Source organism: Copadichromis virginalis, linkage group LG8 (genome assembly GCF_057382275.1).
Source record: "Copadichromis virginalis isolate Kocher_CV1m ecotype Utaka linkage group LG8, C_Virginalis_male_GT1.1, whole genome shotgun sequence".
Classification (NCBI taxonomy): Eukaryota; Metazoa; Chordata; class Actinopteri; order Cichliformes; family Cichlidae; genus Copadichromis; species Copadichromis virginalis.
The window spans coordinates 19,956,767-19,966,632 of record NC_140625.1 but is presented as its reverse complement, the minus strand read 5'-3'; the positions used below and the strand labels follow the sequence as shown (position 1 = coordinate 19,966,632).

General features: G+C 42.1%; 2 protein-coding genes across 3 annotated transcripts; both read right to left on the bottom strand.

Moving 5' to 3' along the window:
• Positions 1-1,365: 1,365 nt before the first annotated feature.
• Positions 1,366-5,999, bottom strand: dcakd (dephospho-CoA kinase domain containing). The gene is made up of 5 exons (XM_085466413.1): positions 5,647-5,999; positions 4,373-4,484; positions 3,736-3,939; positions 2,858-2,945; positions 1,366-2,631 (listed from the first exon to the last, which is right to left on the bottom strand). Exons 2-5 carry the CDS (start codon positions 4,482-4,484, stop codon positions 2,346-2,348), a joined length of 690 nt encoding a protein of 229 aa, XP_085322539.1. The 5' UTR covers positions 5,647-5,999; the 3' UTR covers positions 1,366-2,345.
• A 47-nt stretch (positions 6,000-6,046) lies between these two features.
• pus3 (pseudouridylate synthase 3) lies at positions 6,047-9,619 on the bottom strand. 2 transcript variants are annotated; one of them, XM_085466412.1, is made up of 7 exons: positions 9,485-9,619; positions 8,778-9,192; positions 8,334-8,614; positions 8,073-8,256; positions 7,791-7,900; positions 7,538-7,710; positions 6,047-6,449 (listed from the first exon to the last, which is right to left on the bottom strand). In XM_085466412.1, the coding sequence occupies exons 2-7, from the start codon at positions 9,186-9,188 to the stop codon at positions 6,205-6,207; spliced, it is 1,404 nt and encodes a 467-aa protein (XP_085322538.1). In that variant the 5' UTR covers positions 9,189-9,192; positions 9,485-9,619; the 3' UTR covers positions 6,047-6,204. The 2 variants fall into 2 exon arrangements, with proteins under 2 accessions (XP_085322538.1, XP_085322537.1); XM_085466411.1 differs by having other exon boundaries at positions 8,778-9,189.
• Positions 9,620-9,866: the final 247 nt, after the last annotated feature.

Below are 9,866 nucleotides of genomic sequence, written 5' to 3'. Positions count from 1 at the left end.
AGATCTGCATGGAGGAATGGGCCAAAATACCAGCTACTGTGTGTGCAAACCTGGTAAAGACCTATAGTAAACGTTTGACCTCTGTTATTGCCAACAAAGGTTATGTTACAAAGTATTGAGTTGTATTTTTGTTATTGACCAAATACTTATTTTCCACCCTGATTTACGAATAAATTCTTTACAAATCCTACCATGTGGATTCATGGATTTTTTTTTCACATTCTGTCTCTCACAGTTGAAGTGTACCTCTGGTGCAAATTACTGACCTCTGTCATCATTTTAAGTGGGGGAACTTGCACAATCGGTGGCTGACTAAATACTTTTTTGCCCCACTGTACACACACACACACACACACACACACACTCAGTTAGAGAGAATCATTTATAGGTGAGAGGTTAGTTATGTTTGCTCGCAACTGCGAAAGAGGAACAGTTTCTTGTTGTCTCTGCAAAAAGAGGAACAGTTTCTTGCAAGATGAGTGTCTGGTGTTCTAGACGAGAAGTGGAAGTCAGAAGGGACAGGAAGCACCTGGCGTGGAGACGGAGACAATGTTCTTTTTAACGGTGTTAAAAGTCATTGTGGTTTTGATCTGACCTATGTATGAAATAGATCTGACGTTGAGGGGGCCTCATTAAATTCAAGCCCTGATGGTATAAAATATCTGTTTATGCTTTGATTAAGTCGGAGATCAGCCCTGTCTGCGAACGGAGCTGGTCTTCCCACGCGTGTATTTCATTAAAATCAATTGTTTGACCAAGCTCTTGGACCATGGTTGTTTGTACTCTCCTTCCTCAATGTTTGAACCTTAACACCATCCTGCCCTGTATAAGTACTTCAGGCTGCTGCAGGCGATGTTATACTGTGAACAGTATGTCTTAGCACACTTTGGGCCTCTTGAAGCCAACTGAGCATTGTTTCAGTGCCTCAGCCTAATTATTGCTGCTGACCATTTCACCAGTTTATGACCACAGGGTACCCACCATTGAATTGAACTGAATCTGCTGCTATCAGGATAGCGAGTCAAGTCACAAAACTTCAAACTGGTTTCTTATTCACTGTACTCAAGTGGTCTCCACAGTCTCCAGAGCTCCTTTGGGATGTGGTGGAACAGTAGATTCACATCACAGATGTACAGCTGACAAACCTGCAGCAACTGTCTGATGCCATCATGGACCAAAATTTCTGAAGAATGCTTCCAGCAGCTTGTTGAATCTATGCTACAAAGAATTAAGGCAGTTCTGAAAGCAAGAGGGGGTCAAATCTAGTACTAGCAAGGCGTACCTAACAAAGTGACCAGTGAGTGTCTATTATTGGGGCCTAATTTAAAACATAATGAAGCAATGAAAACACAGTGACAGACAGCATCTGATACCAGCTACTTTAAAACAGAGGTGCTGGATCGTTTTTATTTAACTTAAGCATATTAGATTACAAATGTATTATTTTAGTTGAAAGGTGCAAAGAAAAAAAAATCCCACACTCCGTATGTACAGAGGAGAACTTCAAGTGTAAGAAAATACAGTGATAAATAGCAAATCTGTTACTGTTCCCATTAAAAATGGATTGTCAAAGACATTCTCTCATAAATCTTCATATCACAATCTTTACATATTCTGCGTCACATTATTCCGATTTAACCATTTATTTCTCTGACATGTATAATAGTTTAAAACATACCCAGCACTGGGGACAGAAGTAGAGAGAGGTGGCGTCCAATTAATATGCTTGCTTTAGGGACATTCACCATTGTTACTTGTTCCTTTGCTCTCCTAATGTCTCTACAGATTAAAAAGTAAAACAGTAAAACATTTCAAAAACTGGATAATCTAATATGGTGTAAAAGGTGTAACAAAATAAAATCTCTTAGTTTTCAATAATCTTTCTGGACTTCTTGTTTTTTTTAAGGTTAGTTATGTTTAGCATGCGCTGCTACACAAAAATGAAGATTTACCAGCAATTTAAGCTCCGCTCTTCCGTCACAGCTGAGAAAATCACTCTCGTAAATGAGCAAAGATGTAGGAGCTGTACAGCAAGTGAGGCTTGACTGTGTCGCCTTCATATAATTGTTTCTCTCTGAGTGAAACCAACACAAATTGCACAGAGAAGCCTTTCACACTAAACCACATTTGCCAGTGCAAGTTTTGTCAGTAATGTAAGTCCGTGTTAACTGTCAGCAGAGCACGCCATACGGCTGCGCTGTAGTGGTAGGTGCTGTGAAACTAATTTCACAGTAAATTGCATCGATACCGCCGACCTGCTTTTTGCCCGTTTCTATTCACACCCTCATATTTGACCACTTCTTGGACTAAAAACCTCCCGCCCTCACTCATCTTTCTTTCCTCTGTTAGGACAAAAGTATCTTTGCAGCATAGAGCAGCAGCCCACCCAAACCTGCAGTGGCAACAATGGCAATGACCCTGACTAGGAGGAAGTCCATAGAGTCCTCTAGCTTTGTGTGGAGCCGCAGGACCTGCCGGTGGGTGTCCTCCCGGCCGCCTGAATTCTCAATAACATGATTGGCCAAGCCACGCTTTTCATTGAGCGGCATTTGCGCGGCCACACGCTGCTCAGCCTGCTCCTGGGTCAGGCCGTCCCTCTGCATCAAGCGCGAAAGCTGAGTGGCAGGGTCACTGAAAGGGAACAGACGATGGAGGTTATTTATGGTGCATTCATTGTGCCTTGTTAAAAAAGGTCCACTGGCAGTGAATCACATCAATAGGAAGCAGAAAAAGCTGGTTTTAAAGGCCACTTACTGTCAAAACAAACAAAAATGCTTAACGACTTCAAAAATTAATACTGTTAACAGCCTCAAAACGAGACTCTAAGGTAACAGGAAAAAATGAGCAGTGTGCTTACCAGTAAACTACAACAGTGTGGTTCAGAAACCGAGTGAGCCGTCTGGTTTCAAAGAGAAGCGGCACATCCAGAACCACGTAGCGGTACCCTAGTGAGAGAGAAAGAAGTCAACATTACAGACTGTATGTAAAAGATGGACATAGCACTCTTAATACTAAGCTACTGTGTAGAAGGCAACAGTAGCTATTGAGTGTTTAACCTCTCCATATTTTTCCCATAGTATAGTTTTATCTTTGTTTTTAAAATCGGCCACTCTGCTGCCAGTACACTTAACCTTGTGTTAATCTGGCTCCATGTGACAACAGTGTTTACAACTATGACCCTTCAAGTAACAATAAGAGACAAAGAAAAGAACAAAAACCATGAGAGTATTGCTATAAACACAAAGTTTTATGGGTGCAAACAGCAACGTTAAGTAAAGGCGCCAACTTGTTTCTTTCTTGTTTTTTTATTACGAGCCGGACAAAAGTGAGAGTGAATTTCTTATGTTAGATAAATGCCTGCAGTGCAAGACATATGGACATGTGTTCATAAGTTCATGCATTTTAATCATAACCTCCATGTGCCCCAGTCTGCACAACATATAGGTGTGATGGCACTGCTTTAAGATCATATAACAAGTGATGTTTGTGAAGTTTATTTAAAGGCATGTGTGATGCCTTGAGACGCTAATAACTGAATGCACCGAGAGAGTGACATGGGTGTCTTACTGAATTCATTTTAATCATAATGTTCAAACATCTCATGCATTTGACTTGCAAATAGCAGAAAGTTTGGTCTCGCCTCTTGCGCCACCTACACTGCAAAACAGCCTTGGCTCAAATACAGCAGATAATCGTCCCTTTTTCCTTTTGTGCCAAACACGATTCCTCCCTCACCTCTGAGAAAGTAGAAGAGGATCTCTTTGAGCATTGCTTTATGAATCTCTGGGTGGGTGATGGAGTTTAGCAGCTTCCTCTTCTCCTCGCTGGCGAAGATGATTTGGCCCAGCTTCTGCCTGTCGATGTCGCCGTTCTCGAGCAGGATCCCTGGCCCAAAGTGGTGCACGATGCAGGAATAGGCACGTGTGCGCTGCTCAACAACTGCGGACAACAAAAGGAAGCTTGAATGAGTTAAACAATGTAACAGGTTCAAAATTAAAGTAAATTTATTTATGACCAGTAATCCAGCATAAAAAATAGAGGCTGAGATGATATTCGGAACAGACTTGTCACCGAGTGTAATGGAATAATTTGCCTAATGCCTTATATTTCCCCTACATGCAGCTGTGCACTCTTCACCTAGTTCTGTGACCTTTCTATCTTCGCAGTCTAACTAAAACATCATCCCTGCAGTCAGCAGAGACATCCTTCATGATTCATGCTCTCTCTGCAAGCGCTCGTCCTAATAAGCCGGGGTTATCTGAGAGAGTGCCGCCTGAAGATGGCTTCAGCTCGATGACACCCCTGACCAGTATTTCATGTTGAATTTGTGTTCGCCGTGTCAACAGTTTGCAGGGGAGAGATAGCCACCTACCTTTCCTGGCCACGACATCGGCATCAATAATGGGGCATCCAAGCTCCCGCAGCATTGAAGACACTGTGCTTTTCCCAGAGGCAATGCCTCCTGTCAGTCCCACCAGGTACATCTTTAAGCAAACAAACACAAAAATGCATGAAGGCAAAGTAAGTAAAGTAATTACACTAGCGATGCACTGATATGGCCCTGTTTACAGCTGTGGGCCTATCAGAGAATAAGATGACATTTACTAATAGCAGTGGACGATGTTTATCTGCCATGTCACATTAACGTTGCACTGACTTAATGTTCAAAGATAGTCTGATTAAGGCTTTAAAAAGCTACTTATTACAAACAGCACGAACTGGAGAATAAACACAAAGAATAAATAAAATAAATGAATAAATAAACATTGGTATTTACCCAGAGTCCCAAAATAACAAATTTACGGTCATCGTTTTTATGGCTTATGGAATAAAAGGGCCAGTTTGGGTATAACACAATTTCTGACACAGTAAGAAATTCTAGAAAGTCCATAAATGTTATGAGTAAACAAATAGTACTGTGCCACCCCTCACTTCTATTTTTTTTAGAAAAATGAAAGGTTTTTAGGCAATCTTTCTTCTAACTTCTTTAAGTAGTCTCCAGGGATAGTTCTCCAGGCCTCTTGAAGGACATTCAAAGCTCTACTTTACATGTGGGCTGCGTTTTGCTCCGTTTTCTATGAAAATGATCCTACACTGTTTCGATCATGTTGAAGGGGCTCCGGGGAGCCCAATCCATGACTGATACTGTTCCTACTCTTGTGTGTTTTTTCTATCCAGTTATGCTTTCACTGTATTGACGGTGTTTGTGTGATCATTCTTCATGTTGAAAAATGAAGCCAATGCTAAACGAGAGGTGACTTTTGCACTCTACAGTAACTTTTACATGTTAATAAACATATAAAAATAGTTATTACAATCTTTATAACCAAATAACAGATATTTAATTACTGAAATATCTTTAGCTTCTCATTTTAAAGGTTTTGAAGTTTCACAACACGCCCCCTGCTGTGGAATTAGGTGAACTACACTCTCCATATAGTACCTGGCTATGCAAAGTCAAACTGGTTTGACTGGTTCGAAAGTCAGCTTTGAGGTTATTCTCTATTAAACACCGGTCAAAAATAAAACCTTTAAAGAAACGACTCGCTCACGATTTAACACGGCAGAGAGCGGCTTCTTGTTAGTATCAGGTTGGTTTGACACAGCGATTAAAACAAACTCATGTCAGGGGAATTTTAGCTTTACCTTGTCAGAGAGAGAGTGTCCTTAAACCGGCTGGATATACAGCGGGAGTCCGGGCAAAGCAGAAGCACTAGAGAGGGGGGGCTGTTGCGTTAAACAACAACAACCAGGGCTGCTAACAGGCTAACACAGGTGTTAAATCAGGTCAGAAGGAGCTCAAACAACAACGACGCCATTTTTACCGGGTCCAGCTCAACACGAAAGCCAACAAATGAGCTGGAGACAGCGGTGCTGCTGGAAACTGCCCTCCTTTACAGTTCACCTGTATTCTACTCACTGCTAACAACCTAGCTGCTAAGCCTGACAGGCGCTACCTCTTAATTAACCCGACATCTCATATTTCTATTAGCGTTGGTTCCGCCTCGCTTTAGTTCCCCGTCAAGCAAAACTCAGCGAGTCCATCTTTCTCCAAAATGTGTTTATTTTAAAGCAAAACACGCACCAGCATGAGTCAAAGATATCCGTGCGCTGTTTGTAGTAAATAAAAGGAAAATTAAACATTTATGGTTGAAAATTACTACAAAATACATCTTGCAAGTCCTTTCTTAAGTTTAAAGAAAATTAATCTTCTTTTGAATCCATATTTTGTTTTGGCGTCTCTGAAGAAATGTTTGAATGTTTAGATCTTTTTCCCCTGTGGATCATTTCGCCTCCATTCTCCCCTTCTTCGCGCTCCAGTCTGCCTCTTTTCACGAAATGATTTATCCTCGACTCGAGGCTCTCGCAGCACGGGCGCTCCAGGAGCGGCCGGTAATTTCTCTGCCTGCTGCCTTCTACCAGCCAGCAGTGGTTGGAGGACACAGCTCCTGTGGATGAAGAGCAGTGAGATAGTTTGTACAATGTTTTTTCACAGCAGGCATTTTGACTCATGTCAAAGCAGATAAGTGGCTGGCCCAACTAGGTGCATTCCTAGATCCTAAAAAAAAAAAAAATACTCTGACATCCTAGAAATACAGGTACATCCACTTCATTAGGTACAACTGGTTGTTAGCGCAAATATCTAATCGGCTAATCACAATGGAGCAAATCATTATATTTAGACAGATTCAAGACGCCCTGACGTTTAAACAGAGCATCAGAAGCGGGAACACTGTAGTTGGTGGCAGATGAGCTGGACTCAGTTTTTAAGAAACAATTACTTTACTGGGATTTTCCAGTAGAAGTAGTCAAACCTTGAAGCAGATGGGCTACAGCAGCAGAAGCCCACACCAAGTGCCACTCCTCTCAGATAAGAACAGGAAACTGAGGGTACATTTTACATGGTGTCACCAAAACTGTACAATAGAAGATTAGATTAATGTTGTCTGATCTGATGGGTCTCGATTTCTGCTGCAACATATGGATGTTTGGATAAGAATTTGGTGTAAACACATAAAAGCATGGATCCATCCTGCCTTCTATCAATGGTTCACACCGGTGACAGTGTCATAGTGTGGAGGATCTTTTCTAGGCACACTTTGGGACCCTTATTTAAACTCCACAGTCTTCCATGGTCACTCATCTTCTTCTGATGGTTACTTCCAGCAGGATAACACAAGAATTATGACAGTTGTGAAGGTAAAAGGAACAACATGTACCTAATAAAGAGGCCTGTAAGCTCATATCCACACACAAAACAACCGAAATGAGATGCAGAAATCATGTAAAACAAACACATGTAGACACAAAATATCCCAAACGTGACTCGATATTATCATTGTGACACTAAACAATCAGAACTGTATAAAACAGCAAAATTTAGGCAAAAAAAGAGAATAGAAATATGTACACAAATGACAAAATTTAAAAAAATACAGTAAATAACCACAAAACAACTAAAATTATGCAAAACATAACTTGAGAGAAACTATTTAAATGCCTTAAAAATCTTCACTTCTCTTATCCAGCTTCTCACCTCGGTCTTCCAAGCCCTGGATCATCCCCTGCAGGACGTGGGCCTTCACCGTGCTCTGGGTCCAGTGCTGCTGCAGTGCAGCCAGGACAAAGCCCCCCTCTTCACTCTCCTGCGTCCAGCTCAGGCCTTCAAAGTGGCAGTTGTACAGCACCAAAGGGTAGTCTACTGCCATGCTGAAGATGACACAGATTCATATAATAAATATATTTTTTTTATTTGAATATTTTAACCACTTCTACAGCAGTCAGTTCACCTGTACTGGGGCTTCCTGGGGTTATTCTCCACATCCAGGAGCTGATTGATTATATCCGCGGCTTCCAGCTTCTGTCCAATCAACAGAAGCACCGCCATCATGCACCGTACCTGCAGCACATAAAAGGAAATAACCAAAAATTCACTACATACCACCAAACCATTCAACCTTAAACTCCATCCTCTGATCCGGTTTCTCTAAATCTAAACTTTCACATTAAAAAATGTTTGCAAGAGATGAAGGGTAAAGGGAAAGCAGCGTAGAGTAACTCTCTCCTGGTACCTGGTGGTAAAGGAAGGCTAATCCTTTGATCTCAAATATGAAGAGGTCATACTGGTCTGTGCTGGAGGCATGCTGAGGCTGCGCAGGCTTGACTGTGGCTGATAAGATGGTCCTCTCGAACTGCAGGACACCGTTGCCCACGTCCATTTTACACAGGTTCCTGAAGTCATGAGTCCCCTCATATCTGCCGGAAGCAAGGAGGTTGTCAAATAAGGGCTAAGTTTTAAAGGTGTGTTTACCTTTTATGTGTTCTCCACCCACCTTTTAGCAGCTTCCGCCATCAGCACCACATCCAGAGATCCTCGGGGGAAGTAGTAGCGGTACGTGCGGGACTGACAGTCGAAGCGTGCGCTGAAACCCTCCACTACTGGTGCCCAGTCCAAGACCCTGATGTCCTGCGGCAGGACTCTGTTCAGCATCTTCACGTATGGAAGCTCAGAGGTGGCAGAAGAAGCGGCTTTGGTACTGACGTCAACATTTTCAGGCAGTGTGATGCCCAAACCGGCACAAAACTGCGTGGAGCGCAAGTCGATGGTTATGACCTGCGGGGGGAAAAATTAACCACATGAAAAACTATTAATAGTATTAAGGTACAGAGTCTTTTCAGGTTAAAATGGAGGTCGATGATAAGCTGTGGTAACTCATAAAGGGGGCATCCGACAGAAGGATTATATGAGTAAAAAATATGTATCTCTGCTAACTCACTTGGGAAAAAGCACTGACTCCTTTATCAGTGCGCCCACAGCGGTGGTAATTGGAAGTCTGGCGGTCCTGGATCAGCCGAGTCTTTAGCAGGGCTTCAAAGAGTCTGGCCTCCACAGTGTTGTCTGTGTTCTCCTGTACTGCAAACCCCTGATAGGCCCACCCCAGGTAAGCCAGCCGCAGAGCCACATGGCGCCGGGGGTGTGCAGAGAAGTCAAAAGGACGATCTTTTCCTGCTTTCTTTCTCTCCTTTTTGCTGCTGCCAGTGTTCCCATCAGATTTACAGTCTTCATTAAGGGATGGACTGGATGACATTTCAACATCTCCAGTTTCACTGCTCTCTTTCAGCTCGGACCTGAGCTTCTCCAGCTCAGCCTCCAGCTCCTTTATCCGCTGGATTAAAACATCTGACATGCTGCTTGGAAGAAAGAACAAAGGAAAGAACATTTATTTAAAAATTTACTTAAATAACTACAAATAATCAGCCCAGCTTATATTCAATGAAGCCTACGTAATCATCTCCTCTTAGTTTAATTCATGTCAAAGTTTCTTTAAGGGTTTTTTTGGTCAACTGTACTACAACTGGGATTATTTTTATAAAGCGAACTGAACGCTACACAGCCTGCTAGCTAGTGAACGAAGTTAGATACGAGGGATTTAGTGGGATTAACGAGGCCGTAAATTACATTACAGTTAATCTGTGTTTTTACCTGTATTTTCAGCCTCAATGTTTTCGATTATTCTGCTCCTCTGTTAGTTTTGCTTCTGGCTGTCGGGATCACGTATGCTACTCTCCCCGCTGATAAATTTATCGGGAGGCGGACGGATTTTGCCAACGGACACATTTCCCCCCTTCACGGGATTTTTGGGAAATGTAGTTTAGTTGCTTAAATTGTCGTCAGCCGATGACTGCCATACTTAGCAGTTATTTTTATACTCCCCATGAGCGAACATACCATAATATGGGTAAAAAAAAGGCCAGAGTTTATTTCTAAAAGCTTGTCTTACACTATTAACTGTATCTATTACAGAAAACTATTATATGTATTCAAGGTAATGGATTTTTACTTTTTCCATCCCTAGCCTTTTCTT

Bases quoted from the DNA above. Each gene is read 5' to 3' on its own strand.
- dcakd (XM_085466413.1), bottom strand. From the start codon at position 4,484: ATGTACCTGGTGGGACTGACAGGAGGCATTGCCTCTGGGAAAAGCACA. The intron at 3,940-4,372 runs GTAGGTGGCTAT...TGTTGTCCGCAG, and splicing joins CGATGTCGTGGCCAGGAAAG to TTGTTGAGCAGCGCACACGT. The intron at 2,946-3,735 runs GTGAGGGAGGAA...CTCTCTCACTAG, and splicing joins CCTCTTCTACTTTCTCAGAG to GGTACCGCTACGTGGTTCTG.
- pus3 (XM_085466412.1), bottom strand. From the start codon at position 9,188: ATGTCAGATGTTTTAATCCAGCGGATAAAGGAGCTGGAGGCTGAGCTG. The intron at 8,257-8,333 runs GTGGGTGGAGAA...TGCTTCCGGCAG, and splicing joins ATGGCGGAAGCTGCTAAAAG to ATATGAGGGGACTCATGACT. The intron at 6,450-7,537 runs GTGAGAAGCTGG...CTTCATCCACAG, and splicing joins CCAGGGCTTGGAAGACCGAG to GAGCTGTGTCCTCCAACCAC.